Genomic DNA, 15,836 nt, shown 5'->3' with positions numbered 1-15,836 from the left:
AAAAAATGTTGGACTTAATCATCTTATCTGCCTGCCATATAGCTGTCTTGATTGACATAAGGTTACTTGGTCTTTGGAAAAATAACAGTCAGTTCACTCCTATAACACTAGTTACTTCACGCTGCACAGAAGCTTGGGTTATCAGTTATCTACTAACTTAAATAGGAAGACAAATTGTTCGTAGTGAGTATAGTTGGTTTGCTGACAATGTATCTGATTATGTAAATGTGAATTCATGGGAAAAATTATATAAGGTGTCCTTGGTGATGAAGAGCTGAATTTGTTCTCTTTTCTTTTCTTTTTTTTTTTTTGTGACGGAGTCTCACTGTGTTGCCAGGTTGGAATGCAGTGGCATGATCTCGGCTCACTGCAACCTCTGCCTCCCAGGTTCAAGTAATTCTCCTGCCTCAGCCTCCCGAGTAGCTGGGACCACAGGCGCCCGCCACCATGCCTGGCTAATTTTTTGTATTTTTAGTAGAGACGGGGTTTCACCGTGTTAACCAGGATGGTCTCGATCTCCTGACCCCGTGATCTGCCTGCCTCAGCCTCCCAAAGTGCTAGGATTACAGGCGTGAGCCACTGCGCCCGGCCTCTTTTTTTTTTGAGACGGAGTCTTGCTCTGTCACCCAGCCTGGAGTGCAGTGGCGCAATCTCGGCTCACTGTAAGCTCCGCCTCCCAGGTTCACGCCATTCTCCTGCTTCAGCCTCTCCGAGTAGCTGTGACTACAGGCGCCCGCCACCACGCCCGGCTAATTTTTTGTATTTTTAGTAGAGACGGGGTTTCACCGTGGTCTCAATCTCCTGACCTCGTGATCCGCCCTCCTCGGCCTCCCAAAGTGCTGGGATTACAAGCGTAAGCCACCACGCCCAGCCTTTTTTTCTTTTTTTGAGATGGAGTCTTGCTGTGTTGCCAGGCTGGAATGCAGTGGCACGATCTTGGCTCACTGCAACCTCTGCCTCCCAGGTTCAAGTAATTCTCCTGCCTCAGCCTCCTGAGCACCTGGGACTACAGGTGCACACCACCATGCCCAGCTAATTTTTGTATTTTTAGTAGAGACAGGGTTTCACCATGTTGGCCAGGATGGTCTCGATCTCTTGACCTCACGATCCACCCGCTTTGGCCTCCCAAAGTGCTGGGGTTACAGCTGTGAGCCACTGCGCCTGGCCTGGATTTGTTTTCTATTCCCTTTCAGAAGGCACGAGTCTTCTCTTCACTCTTCTCATGGCTGACTTCATTTCCTGGTTCCTCAGAGTGTAGATCAAAGGGTTCAGCAGAGGGGAGATGACAGTGAAGGTGACAGAGATGGCCTTATCTGTGGGGAGGGCAGTGAAGGGCCGGGCATAGACATAGATGCAGGGCACGAAATGCAGGGTCACCACAGTGATGTGGGAGGTGCAAGTGGAGATGGTTTTCCTCCTGCCATCTCCTGCCTGAGACCTCAGCATCATTAGGATGACTGTGTAGGACACAAGCAGGAAGATAAACCACAGGGTAGTGACCAGGCCATTGTTGGAAATCATCAACAGCTCAAGAGCAAAAGCGTCAGTGCAAGCGAGTTTGAGGACCTGGGGGATATCGCAGTAGAAAGTGTCAAGAACATTGGGTCCACAGAAAGGGAGAGGCAGCAACAGGGAGATCTGCACGATGGAGTGGACAAAGCCCCCCATCCAGGAGGCAGAGATGAGGGCAGTGCATCGCCCTCTACTCATGGTGGTCACATAGTGCAGGGGCTTGGAGATGGCCATGTAGCGGTCAAACGCCATCACAGAGAGAGAAAAAATGTCTGCCCCACCAAAGAGGTGGAAGAGAAATATCTGTGTCATGCAGCTTGTATAGGATATGGTCTTTTTCTTTGACAGAAGGTCCAGCAGGACTTTAGGAGCGGTTATGGAGGAGAAGCAGATGTCAAGGATGGCTAGATTGCAGAGCAGGAAGTACATGGGGGTGTGAAGGCAAGACTCACAGGTCACAGTGACTATGATGAGGAGGTTTCCCAGCAGAGTCGTCACGTACACAAGACATAAAAAAAGAAACAAGACCAAACTCAGGTCTTCGGATTGAGTAAGTCCTAGAAATATAAATTCTTTTACTCTGGTGACATTTCCCAACTCCATTGAATCATGTTTTCTCTTTCCTGAATATCTTGGAAAAAATGATGTTATTTCAGAAAGTGTTTATTCTCTCTTAATAGATTCAAGTATTAGGTCTGAAAACTTGTGAGATATTACCACCACATGAATTACAATTTCAAGTTTATCGCCAATGCATGTAAAATGACATCTTATTACACAATCATGCATACACTTATATAAATTACAATTTTAAAAAATGTATAAAAATTCATAAAAATAATGTTCCAGTTATTCAAGATACTTAGAACATTATTCAAGATAAACAGAGGGGGATATTAACTATTTAGAAAGAGACTATTGTGGCATGGGAAATATAAAAATGGGATTAGTTTGTTGTGTGAGTAAGGCAGTGCTTACTTTGTGTGACTAGAACACCTTGAGTTTCAAAGGGCTGAGGATTTTGTTGTTTTTTCCCAGACTGGATGCTCCATTTAAATGGTTCTAAGAATGCCTGTCTGCAAAGAGGCCCCCCACTGGATTGAATTGTACGGAAGCAGCACCCCTCCCTTCTTAAATCACAAACTTATTTCCATGAGAAATTATAAAATGTTTAAGCCGTAAAATTCATTTCTATTGCTCTATTCTTCTCTAAGGGGACGTCTTTGTTTCTTTCTTTACTTTCATCTACTTTAGGTACTGAACCCCCTGGGTAGTGAATAGCTCCTTAGCTATGGAAATAAAAATGGTACTCAGAGCTTCTCTTCTGTTGTTTCAATTTCTTTCTTAAAAAATAATTTTTGTCAAGCTATCATTGACATACCATAGACTGCACATATTTGAATTCACACTTCGATAATTTTTTTTCTTTTTTTTGAGACAGAGTCTTACTCTGTCGCCCAGGCTGGAGTGCAGTGGCGCGATCTCAGCTCACTGCAACCTCTGCCTCCTGGGTTCAAGTGGTTCTCCCGCCTCAGCCTCCCCAGTGGCTGGGATTAAAGGCACGTGCCAACACGCCTGCCTAATTTTTGTATTTTCAGTAAAGACGGGGTTTCACCATATTGGCCCGGCTGGTCTCAAACTCCTGACCTTGTGATCCGCCCACCGCGGCCTCCCAAAGTGCTGGGATTACAGGCGTAAGCCACTGCTCCTGGCCGATAAGTTTTGACATATATACCTGTGACACCATCTCTATAGTTAAGAGAGTGAATATATCTATCACCCAGAAAATGTCCTCGTGCCCCTTTGTAGCCTGCCCCCTTTACCCTTCCTTCTCCAGGCAACCACTGATCTGCTTTCTGTCATTATACATTAGTTTGTATTTTCTACAATATTCTATAAGTGAAATTCTACTATGTGTATTTTCTTCTTGTCTGCCTTCTTTCAACCATGAAATTCATCCATTGTTTTGTGTGTACTGCTATTTTGTTCCTTTCTATTGTATGAATATACCACAGTTTGCTTATCCACTCACTTGTAGGTGAACATTTGGGTTATTCGTGGCTTTTGAATATTACCCATAAAGCTGCTATGAACATTCACGTTTGGGTCTTTGTGTGGACATAAGTTTTCAGTTCTCTTGGGTAAGTAGCTAAGAGTGGAATGGCTGTAACTTTTAACATTCAATAGTATGAGAACAAACAACCCAATTAAGCAACAAGAACAAATTATTTTAACGAAATGAAGTCACTAAAAGAAGTTAAAAAAAAGAAGAGAAAAAAGGACAAATTATTTGAACAGACACTTCAGCAAGAAGACACTGAGATAGCAAATAAGCACATGAAAAGGCTCAACATCATTTATCACCAGAAAATATAAATTAAAACCACAGTGTAATTTAAAAATAGTATACATTAGAGTCACTAGAATGAAAAAGATTGATATATCAAGAGTGGACAAAGATGTAGATGAATGGAAGTCCGGTGGGAATGTAAAATGGTACAATCACTTTTGAAAATAGTTTGGCAGTTTTTTTTTTTTTTTTTAAATGGAGTCTTGCGCTGTCACCCAGGCTGGAGTGCAGTGGCACAATCTTGGCTCACAGCAACCTCTGCCTCCCGGGTTCAAGCGATTCTCCCACCTCAGCCTCCCAAGTAGCTGGGATTACAGGCTCCCACCATCATGCCCAGCTAATTTTTGTATTTTTAGTAGAGGCAGGGTTTCACCATGTTGGCCAGGCTGGTCTTGAACTCCTGACCTCAGGTCATCCACCCGCCTTGACCTCCCAAAGTCCTGGGATTACAGGCATGAGCCACTGCGCCTGGCTGGTAATTTTTTAAAAAACTGTTACACATACACTTACCTTATAACTGTGTTGCTTTTGAATTCCTTTCTTTCTTTCTTTCTTTTTTTTTTTTTGATAAATCTTTGAAATGGGCCTTATTTTCTTTCTTCCTGGTTTATCTCCTTTTTCTTTCCATAATTAGAAAGAAATGAAGGGCAAAAGTCCCTTTCTTCCCATTCTTTGAGTGTGTTCTCCAATTTAAATGAAGATATTTCTTCTCACTTAGCTCACTTTGTCTTCAAGTTTTCTTTCCTCTCTAGGCAATTTTGTCCAAAATCTATTTAATGGGTAAATCCAAAAACAAGCTGCCAAGAAGTATTCTACCTTCGAGGTAGATGCCTACTAGACTCTGGCACCACACAGCCTGTTCAAATCCCAGCTGAGTACTTACTGGTTGTGCTAACGTGAGCAAATTGCTTCATCCCTTGACCTCATTCTCTGTATCAGTAATTTGGAGATAATAGCATCTCCTTCATAAGACTTTAGTGAGAGTTAAATAAGTTAATCTATGTAGAGCATCAGTACTTAGAGCATTGCCTAATCTGTAATAAGTGTAATTATATGTGTGCTCCCTTAAAGACAACTCCAGGTTAATAATTCCCACACACAGCTTCTTCAATAAATATATTTCCAATATATTTATGGACATTCTTTTAGAGGAACTGCATGTTTCCCACACATGTGTCCTCAACCACTTCATCAGAACATTTGCTGTTTTGAAGGAATTAGGAGATATTTACCTTCCAGTGACCCAGAGAGTGGTGACAGTGTGTGACAGTAAAAAGAGCTTGGTTTGGCTTCTTCTCTGACATCTTATTAGCAGACCAGAGAAACTGTTCAGTGCAAGGGCTCTGGGATCAAGACTCATCTGTGTTCAAGTCCTGGCTTTGCCACTGTGTGATTTGGGCAAGTGTATAACCTCATTGAGCCTCTATTTTTTCATCTGTAGGATGGGGATAATAATAATACTCACCTCACAGGGAAGTTATGAGGGTTGGAGAATTAACTTGTGTAAACTTCTCAGCATACGGGCTGGTTATCTGTCATGATTAGTGCTATGCTGGGTAACCCTAACAGTGAAGCCTCATCAGTGAATGGAGTGTTATTGAACTAAATGGTAGCTATCAATCCTGATTAGCTTAAAGAGAGAGGAAATGGCCACTAGGAACACCAACTCAGTATGGTTACTAGAGATGTGAGGAAAACCAATTTAGTTATTAAACTCTTCAAAGGGACCCCCGTGTAAATAGCACATTGTTTACGCACACATGGGTGGAAGGTAAACCATATCCCAGACCCCAGGCCAGGACTATTGGTCCAAAAGAAATACGTCTCATGTTCACAAACTGCCTTTGGTAATTTAAAGACAACATCCCCCAGCTTCTGCTCCACCCTTCTGCTACTTTTAATCCATCCAATTATTTAGCAAATATTGATGGAGTATGAGAAGAGTTCTAGGCTATTTGAGAGAAAGGAATATAATCTAAATGCAGTGGGAAAAGCATTGAAATCTAATAGTTACATGGGAGTGATCTAAGGACAGATGAAGAGCTGAGTGTGAGAAGAGGATGATTTCCAAATAAGAGGCTCAGTGAAGCTGTATGGAGGAAGTGGTGTTTATGTTTGGGACATATAGGAACAGGGAAAAAGGACATTCTGGCCTTAGGGGACTATTTAAATATATGAAAGTTGCTAATGAGTGGGAAGTTTGGCTGGAAAGAAAGGCTGCAAACATGACAGCATGGAAAGACAGAGAAAAGAAAATCATTGCCATCATAAGGTCTCAGAAAACAATACCCCATAATGAAGGCCTGAGAAGTAAAAGTTTTTCTCTGACCTTCTCCTGCCTTCCTGTGTCAGGTGGCTAGTCCTTCATTCTTCCCCAAGGTTAGCTGTAGAAACTACAATACCTCTTCCCTAAGGTGGGTCATGGAAACCAGAACCCTTTTTCTCCAAAGCCAGCTATAAAACCTAAACATATTGTTCTAACTTCCCCGTGACTCCACCTTTCTGTGTAAGGGTTGGCCATAAATAAATTCTCAGGTCTACTTTGTTTGATTGTAGGTCATAAGAACCCCATTCCAGAGAGACAGAGATAGAGAGAGAGAGAGTGAGCACTGCCTCATACCTAGGAGGAAGGAATTGCTGCACAGAGAGGCCAAATAGGATCTAAACAGACAGGACTTGCTGGGTTTCACTATTGCCCATTAGCATTAGATCATACCATTTTTTTAAATGTAAAATTTTTATTTTTATGGAGCGCTTCACTAAATTGCGTGCCATCCTGATAAAGGGGCCATGCTAATCTCCTCTGTATTGTTCCACTTTTAGTATATGTGCTGCCAAAGCAAGCGATCATACCTTTTTTGTCCAATCATATTTCTACATGGCTGTCCACACCTTGTTGAACCTAAACATAAAAATGAACATTTTCCTTGCATCTTTCAGTCTTCATTCTGAAGGCTCCCATGTCATGTAAAACTATGATCAAATAAATTTGTATTCCTTTTCTCCTAATTGTCTGCCTTTTGTCAGCTGATTTTCAGTGAACTTTCAGAGGATGAAGGGGAAGTTTTCCCCTGTCCCCTACACTATAAACTTCTTGTTTTTGTGTTAGATCTAAGAAGGGTAGACAGGTGTTTATTGTCTGAGTCTCTCAACTTTTGTGAGCCTTTGTTACTGTAGGTTTAAGTTCAGGGTAAGAATCACCTCTGCTGATTTCAGCCTGAGAAGATCCGTCTAGAGAAAAGAAGACTGAGAAAAATCTCTTCTCTATACCATTCAAGAGGTCTCAGAAAGCAAAAGCTGCCTTTTTCCCAATTCCAAATTGACCTCAACTCTTTCTCTCATTCCACAACGTACTCTTTGTTACTATTTCTAGCTTGTGCTGTCTGTTACTAAAGGAAGGTTCTCCCAGAATGCAGCATCTTGTGTACATATTACATTATTTGTAGTCATAGTGTATTTGTGAATCTTAATGATTACATCTAGATTTCAATTTTTCTTTTTCTTATTTCTCACTCTATGCATAAACACCCAGACACCCCAGGCACACACACATGCAGACTTTTATTTTTTTACCTAAAATCTGCAATCTTCTTCCAAGAATTCCAACATCTTAAATAATGTCCACGTGAACCTCAGGAATCATCCAACTTTAGAAAATTCTGCTCAACACCCCTCTGAAGGCCAGTTATTTCAATGGCATCTCTTCTGTCTTAATGTGGAAAGGACTTAGGGAATAATATTTTCTTGGCTCTTCCACACTGATTCACAGTGTCCCATCATATTTACCAGTTCTTTAATCCCAGAACTAGTGTGAGAATTATCAGAGGGATTACAGTTGGATGCAGTTGTGGAAAAATTCTGCTGACGGTGAGGTTGTTTCAGTGGGAGTAATTAAGAAGTCACTCAGACACATGTGCTGAGGAACACACATTTTGTCTAGAGCCTAAAGTTTTTCAGAGGCAACTGAAAGAATGAATCCCCTTATCTTCTGGCTTCAAAAAGAAGAAAAGGTTGTGTGGAAACATGTCAAGCTGTATTCCTGAGAAAGTCCAAAAAGTGCTGTTCTTGGTGATCAGAGAGCACCCTTCCATGAGTGCCCATGGTGCAGAGAAACTTGGAGCTGATGAGGGGACTGGACTCACTGCGCAGTCTTCCATCCTATTCTATTTCCAAGTCTAACAACTTACGCAAAGAGAACTGGAAATGGAACCTTTAGTACCAAACAGCACAGGGGCATGCAAGTTTTGGGGAAGGCTCATCCCTTCTCCAGATCTCCACACTTACTTTACTGACTGGGAATCCCCAGTTTGGGAAGAGGTTGAAGCAGGCGCAGGACAGAGTAGCATGGTTGGCTGTCTATACTAAGAAAAATAAAGTCAAATGAAACGAGACACCAAGATGGCCACACAGTGAGAAATGTGATTCTACTCAACAGCTAGCTTCATTGTTTGACCATCTTTAAGATCTACAGCTTTAAGCTTCTAAAAACGGAATATTGGCCATAATTGCTCCCATTTTTTCCCTTGTTTTTGATGACCTTGACAGTACTGGAGAGTCATTGTCAAGTATTGTATAGAACAGGGGTCCCCAACCACCAGGCCATGAACTGTTACCAGCTCTTGGCCTGTTAGAAACCAGGCCACACAACAGGAGGTGAGTGGGGGGTGAGCAAGTGACAGAAGCTTCATCTGTATTTACAGCTGCTCCTCATTGCTGGCATTGGGGACATTAGATTCTTATAGGAGTGGGAACACTACTGTGAACTCTGCATGTGAGGGATCTAGGTTGCAAGCTCCTTATAAGACTCTAATGCCTGATGATCTGTCACTGTCTCCCATCATTCCCAGATGGGACCATCTAGTTGCAGGAAAACAAGCCCTGGGCTACCACTGATTCTACATTATAGTGAGTTGTATAATTATTTCATTATATATTACATGTAATAATAATAAAGTGCACGATATATGTAACGCACATGAACCATCCCAAAACCATCCCCACCACCTTCATTTGTGGAAAAATTATCCTCTGCGAAACCAGCCCATGATGCCAAAATGGTTGGGGACTGCTGTTATACAATGTTCTTCAATTTGGCTGGTCCTGATGATTTTCTCATGGTTAGACAGGGGTTGCAGATGTCTGGGAGAAAGAATGCAGAGGCCAAATGCCACTCTCATCACATCATATCAAAGGGTATGTATTAGTCTGTTTTTGCACTGCTGATAAAGACAGACCAGAGACTGGGTACTTATAAAGGAAGGAGGTTTAATTGACTCACAGTTCCACATGGCTGGGGAAACCTCACAATCATGGCGGAAGGCAAGGAGGAGCAAGTCATGTCTTACGTGGTGGCAGGGAAGAGAGAATGAGAACCAAGAAAAAGGAGAAACCCCTTATAAAATCATCAGATCTCGTGAGACTTATTCACTACCATGAGAACAGTATGGGGGAACCACCCCCATGATTCAATTATCTCCCACCAAATCCCTCCCACAACACATGGGAATTATGGGAGCTACAATTCAAGATGAGATTTGGGTGAGGACATAGTCAAACCATATCAGGGTACATGCCATTATCATGATTGATCACTGATGATGTTAACTTTGAACACCCGGCTGAGGTAGTCTTTGTCAGGTTTCTCCAGGATTAAAAAAACTGTACTCTTTGGAGAGAGGAGATAACTATTTATAACTCACACTTAGAGAATTGGGGCTGGGTGTGGTGGCCTGTGCCTGCAATTCCAGCAATTTGGGAGGCCAAGGCAGGAGTATTTCTTGAGCTCAGGAGTTTGAGACCAGTCTGGGAAACACGGTGAAACCCTGTCTCTACTAAAAATACCACAATTAGCCAGGCATGGTGGCACCTGCCTATAGTCCCAGCTACTTGTGGGGCTGAGGTGGGAGGATTGCCTGAGCCTAGGAGGTTGAGGCTGCAGTAAGCCAAGATGCACCACCGCCCTCCAGCCTGGGCAACAGAGCGAGACCATGTCTCAATTAAAAAAAAACATTGGGAGTCATGCTCCACGTCTTTGAGGGTGGAGAATCTACATACATTTTTTGGAATTTTCCTGCATGCAAGACTTGTCTGTTATCCTCCATTTATTGATTTATTTAATCATTTATGTATGATTGGGCTCATGGATATTTATTTTATACTTCGGGTTATAATCCATGACTACATTATGTATTTTGTCGTTCCAACTTTGGCCATGGGAAACTCTTTCAGTTGGCTCCTGTGCCCCTCTGACATACCTCCACTGTTTTGCTTTTTAAACATTTCCTTGTTTTTTGGTGCTAAAAGATGCTCCAGGCTTATATTGTATATTCCCTGCTCCAGTCCTAAAATCAGTCATTTCTCCAAGAAATACTGGTGCCTATGTTAAAAAAAATTTAATAAGTGATTTGAAAATATAAATAAATAACACAATAAATGGTACCAACCAAAGAAAACAAAACAAAAACCTGACTTTTTATATTATTATTTCCAGGTACAGCATTTATTCTGAATATAAAAAGTTAATTTTATTTTAATTTATTTATTTTCCTAGCTTTGATTACCTGGATGCTTTCTGGGAAGCATGAGTCCCTAAGAAGATTCTGCAGCTATACTGACTCCTACAATGTGAGTAGAAGAGGAGAACCTCTGGCTTCTACTGGGAAATAAGTTTCTATTCTTGCAGTCCCATGCATGCAGGGTGAGTCTGAAGTGTGACACATAAGTACTAGGAGGAGATATTGGATCTGAAGGGATCATGTAGGTGAGAATGAAGGAACTTTCAATGGCCTGATGACCAAATTGGATGATGGAGCTCTCACGGGATACATAGTAGTCAGGAAACCCGTGTTGGGTTCATCTGCAAATCATGCCAACTTGACCTTCAAAGTTTTTCAAACTTCTCACCATGACCACCATTACCATTGTAAGTCATGTCTTCATTCTTTCTCTCATGGGGCTATTGTAGTAGGGTCTGAATTGCTCCCCAGTTTTTGTCCTTACCCCTCTTCTGCTCCTCGAAGGCCTCCAAATGTGCCACATCTTACTCAGTGTGAAAGCTAAAAGCTTTGCAGTGGTCCGCAAAGTTGCGATGACCTGGCCCCAAGACCCTACCATCTCTCTGAACTCAACTACAGGCACTTCCTCTCTCTTACTTGCTTCTTCTCACTTAGTCCCAAGGGCCTCCTTGCTGTTTCTTGGACCTTGTGGACACATCCCCATCTCAGGACCTTTGCATATCTGATTTGTGAACTGAGATTTGTATACCGACATACACATTTTGCTAGTTTCAACAATTTTAAGATATCTAGGATCTACCTCCAGAAATGGGCAAAAAAAAAAAACCTACAAAAGAACAACTCCCAGCAGCTGTAATAGCACATTAAGTAAACAAATAAAAATGAACTTGATATATCGAATAATGTTTTCCATTTTATTCCAGTTTTTTGAATAAGTATGCACAGTCTGAAGCAGCTTCGAAGATTTCAGTCATTTTTAGGAAGTCATGTCTTCAGAGAGTAAAAAATGAATTATTTTCTTAACAATACTTTCCAATGATTTGAATAGCAGAAATGAGTGAGAGCAGTAGTCTTTCACTGAATGTTTCAATTCAGTAATTTTCAGTAGCATTTATTATGTTATACTTGTGCCAGGTGTTGGGGATATGACAATAAATAAAGCATAATCCTACTGGGGGAGATTGGGAGAAAGAGAACAGGGAATTGAAACAGGGTCCCAAGGGCTGTGCTACAGCCAAGCCCAGGCTACTGACAGAATGTCCTGGAGTGGGGGCCAGCAGACCTGGGGTTCAGAGGAAGATCAGGTTAAAACTATGTTCAAGGTCACAGAGGTCACAATATGTGAGGTCATGTTCTAATTCAAGCTGTGCTGATCCAAGCACCTGCTCTCAGCTATTGGTAGATGGGCTTTAGATTAAAAAATCTAATAGTGATATTTATTGGGTTCGTATTATAGGATTGGAGGAGGAACTTAACTTGGGTGTGGTTTCTTTAATTAGGATATGATGACTCTGTGAAAGATCTTATGGAATCCTAATGCCCAAGCTGCATCATATTTCTAATATGTGTCTCAGCTCCCTTCCTGGCAGCAGTACAGGATTGTAGTTGAAATGTCTGAGTGTATTTTGGTTTCATGTCCTTTAGTTTTTCCAAGGCTGTATTGCAAAAACAATATACACCTCTCCTGCTAACAATTTTATCTCTGTACTTTCTCTGGTGACACAGAACCCATCTTTTTTTACATTATTATGATCTGCTAATCAGAATGTTTGAAAGTCATGTGTTTCTTATTAGTAGACTAAAAAATAATTAGAAATCAACTAGTGAGTAGAATGTATTTGCTGGGCAAGCATTTTCAAAAGTGGTGAGAAGGAGGGAAGTACTGGTCTATTTCCTATCAGAAGGTCAGAGTCTTCTCTTCAGTCTCCTCATGGCTGACTTCATCTCATGGTTTCTCAGAGTGTAGATTAAGGGGTTGAGCAGAGGGGAGATGACAGTGAAGGTGACAGAGATGGCCTTATCCGTGGGGAGGGCAGTGAAGGGCCAGGCATAGACATAGATGCAGGGCACTAAATGCAGGGTCACCACAGTGATGTGGGAAATGCAGGTGGAGATGGCTTCCCTCCTGCCCTCTCCTGCCTGAGACTTGAGTAATGATAATATGATCACGTAGGACACCAGGAGCAAAAAAAGCCACAGTGTGGTGAGCAGTCCATTGTTGGAAATCATCAACAGCTCAAGTATGAAAATGTCTGTATGGGCGAGTTTGAGGACCCGGGGGACATCACAGTAGAAAGTGTCGAGAACATTGGGTCCACAGAAAGGGAGTGGGAGCAACAGGGAAATCTGCACGATGGAGTGGACAAAGCCCCCCAACCAGGCAGCCACTGTGAGCCCAATGCAGCGGTCTCTACTCATGATGGTCACATAGTGCAGGGGCTTGGAGATGGCCACATATCGATCCAATGCCATCACTGACAGAGAAAATACATCCACCCCTCCAATAAGGTGGAAGAGAAACATCTGAGTGAAGCAATGATTGAAGGAGATGGTCTTTCTTTCAGACAGAAGGTCCACCAGAACCTTGGGCGCTGTGACGGAAGAGAAGCAGATATCGGCAATAGATAAATTACGGAGCAAAAAATACATGGGCGTGTGAAGGCGAGATTCACAGGTGACAGTGACCATGATGAGGAGGTTTCCCAGCAGAGTTGTCACATACACCAAGAACAGGAAAAGAATTAAGACTAAGCTGGCTTCCCAATTCTGGGTCAGGCCAAGGAAAATAAATTCTTTCACCCTCGTACAGTTTTTCATCTCCATTGAATCATCCTCTTTATTCTCTTTTGTTTCAAGCTATGTCATGCAACAGCACAGAGATGTTTATTTTATTGTCCTCCCAAGCACACTAGAATGCAATTCAGAAACTTCCCTCGTGATTGCAGTGTTCGCTATTTGCTGCATTGTCCACATTTTTAAGATAGCAATCAGTTTGGTGATCAAATTATCACATGCAAAGTCATTCAATAATTATTTTCCTATGAAACTATTTTGGGAAAGAATAAACATATCATGTTTAATAGTGACATTTACATAGTATATTTAATATAATTGATTATTTTTGTTATATTTATTATTTATTTTTATATCCATTCAAACTTATTGGTTGCCAGGAACTGTGAAGTGTTAAATACAAAGATAAGTAAGAAGTAGTTCCAGCCATTAGGAAACTTACAGTCTACACACTTAATAGTCACATTTGCTAATATTCTGTCGACTTCAAGAGAGTCTTATCTTGCTGTTCTATTTCTTATTGCAATGTTGCTGTGTCACGAATCAATTTCCTAGCTCTTGGTTGTATTCTGTCAGATTTCTTAAAATTGCAGCCTATGATTTCATTTAGTCAACTTGTCCTTGTCACTACTTTACACTAATCAGATTTTTTGCTTAATATTTATTTGAAAGTATGTTAAATTTGCTATTAGGAAACAGATTTGAAACAACGTGTAAAAACAAATCTCAAAGAACATAATTAATGTTTTTGATTGTGGTAAAAACAGTTAATACGAGATCTATTCTTTTAACAAATTTTTAAGTGTACCAGTAGAGGACTGTTTACTGTAGGTACAATGTTGTACAGCAATTCCCTAGGACTTACATATCTTGTATATGTATAACTGAAACTTTGTACCCATTGACCAACAACTCCCCTCTTCCCTCTCCCATCAGCCCCTGGCAATTACCATTCTACTTTCAGTTTCAATGAATTTGACTATTTTAGAAGTGGAATCATGCAGTATTTGTCCTTTTGAGAGTGAATAGCATTAAAATATGCTATTGTAATAATTTTGTTTTCTGTTTATTTTAAGAAAATATTTTCATCTCATCTTGTTACTTATGCTGCTGTGGAGGTCAAAAGGTTCTGATTTTTCTAGATGTAAGAAGTGAAAGGACCATCAGCCGGTTCTTATTTTTGTTTTAGCTGCTGCTGTATTATTAATACTATCATTATTATCAGTTAGTTTTCTACCCTGTGCAGGAACACATTTTGATAAGAACCTTCAGTGATTTTGGAAATCTGAAAGGTGATTAGTTTTTTCCCAAAAGGAAGAATTTTCCTTCTGAGAGAGGCAGTGGGATGTAGTGAAGAGAGCTCTGGATTTGGGAGATTGGAGCATTGGTTCCATCTAGTCCTTATTCTGCCATCAACTAGCTGAATGACTGGGGCTCCAACTTCTCAACTCTGGACTGTGTCAAATGGATTTAGTGTGGATATCATCAGTTTGAGCCAGCAGGGAGGAGGAGGGATCTGAGCTAAGGAGGAGATTCATTTAAGAGGTTACAAGGCTGACCCTGGGGTCTTATTGTTGATCCCCAATTTCAAGCTCTGTCAAAAGGCAGGAACTAACTGATAATCTACTTTTTTCTCCTGTCCCATTCCTCCTCCTTTCTTGTCTCCACCATCAGTAGGTCCATTTGTAGGTGGTTGGGGGAAGACCATTTGGAGAATCATGATCCCCCTCCAATCTTCATACCCCAAGAGTTAAAATGTCCTGTGAACGGTTGTCTTATTTATTCTTATGAAGAAGAGTTTTTTATTTCTTCCCTACAGATAAAGAAATGATGCTCAGAAAGGTGAGTTCATTTTCCCAAACTCACAACAGTAGTAAGTGGTGGAACTGAATTTCCAATATGATTCTTTTAGCTCCAAGGCCAACATTCCATCTGCTACAACATATAATCTTTGTTTAAGCATTCAGTTGACCAGAATTATGTCTTGCATTAGGGTAAAGGTGGCAGAAAAACTGTCCCAGATGAGATATTTATATAAAAAAATAATAAAATTCCAAGATAAGTTTGAGGTTAGCATGAGTTTAACCCAACCAATCTCCCACCCCTTCTGTAACAATCTCGGTAAGGTTGTGCAGCAAGAATTGATGTCATTAAAATGGAACCTGATTCCCTAAAGTTGGACTCGATTGCATTCCTGAGCCTGCATTTATCAGGGCAAGTGAGAAGGCATTTATCTAGCCAATGAGCCCTTTAATCCTTCAACACACATTTTGTGATCTTCATGGGGTGGTTGGAATTCTGCATATACATGTGAGCACAGCAAGGTTCTTACTATGGGGAATTTTTCACTCTAATGGAAAATACAAAAATATAAGTTTATAATCACACATGAGAGATGATGCTGGTACCAATATAGTGCTGTGGGAGCACAGCAGAGCTCTAGCTGGGAATAGTGCAGGAAGGTTTTCTAGAGGAGGTGAGGTTTTCCCCTCAGTCGTGATTAGTTTCCAAGAAATGGAAGCAGGATCCATCATGCAAAGGAAACAGCCTGTAAAAAGTCAGTCAGTAGTGAAGATGATGTACTTATACAGAAGAATACTGGAAAATGCAGTGTGGTTGGCACAGAGTGGGAGAGTGTGGAATGAAAGGAGGTTTTTATTAGTACC

General features: G+C 41.2%; 2 protein-coding genes and 1 non-coding gene across 3 annotated transcripts; all 3 read right to left on the bottom strand.

Moving 5' to 3' along the window:
- Positions 1-1,179: 1,179 nt before the first annotated feature.
- Positions 1,180-2,115, bottom strand: LOC129490261 (olfactory receptor 4D11). The gene has a single exon (XM_055293976.2). It carries the CDS (start codon positions 2,113-2,115, stop codon positions 1,180-1,182), a length of 936 nt encoding a protein of 311 aa, XP_055149951.2.
- Positions 2,116-6,602: 4,487 nt separating this feature from the next.
- Positions 6,603-6,705, bottom strand: LOC129461252 (U6 spliceosomal RNA). Its single transcript, XR_008650438.2, has one exon. It is a non-coding gene; the product is annotated as a U6 spliceosomal RNA (small nuclear RNA).
- A 5,577-nt stretch (positions 6,706-12,282) lies between these two features.
- LOC129490252 (olfactory receptor 4D10) lies at positions 12,283-13,200 on the bottom strand. Its single transcript, XM_055293968.2, has one exon. The coding sequence runs from the start codon at positions 13,198-13,200 to the stop codon at positions 12,283-12,285; it is 918 nt and encodes a 305-aa protein (XP_055149943.2).
- Positions 13,201-15,836: the final 2,636 nt, after the last annotated feature.

Source organism: Symphalangus syndactylus, chromosome 1 (genome assembly GCF_028878055.3).
Source record: "Symphalangus syndactylus isolate Jambi chromosome 1, NHGRI_mSymSyn1-v2.1_pri, whole genome shotgun sequence".
Taxonomy (NCBI): Eukaryota; Metazoa; Chordata; class Mammalia; order Primates; family Hylobatidae; genus Symphalangus; species Symphalangus syndactylus.
Note: the sequence above shows the minus strand (reverse complement) of the source record. Positions and strands in the feature narration are given on the sequence as shown.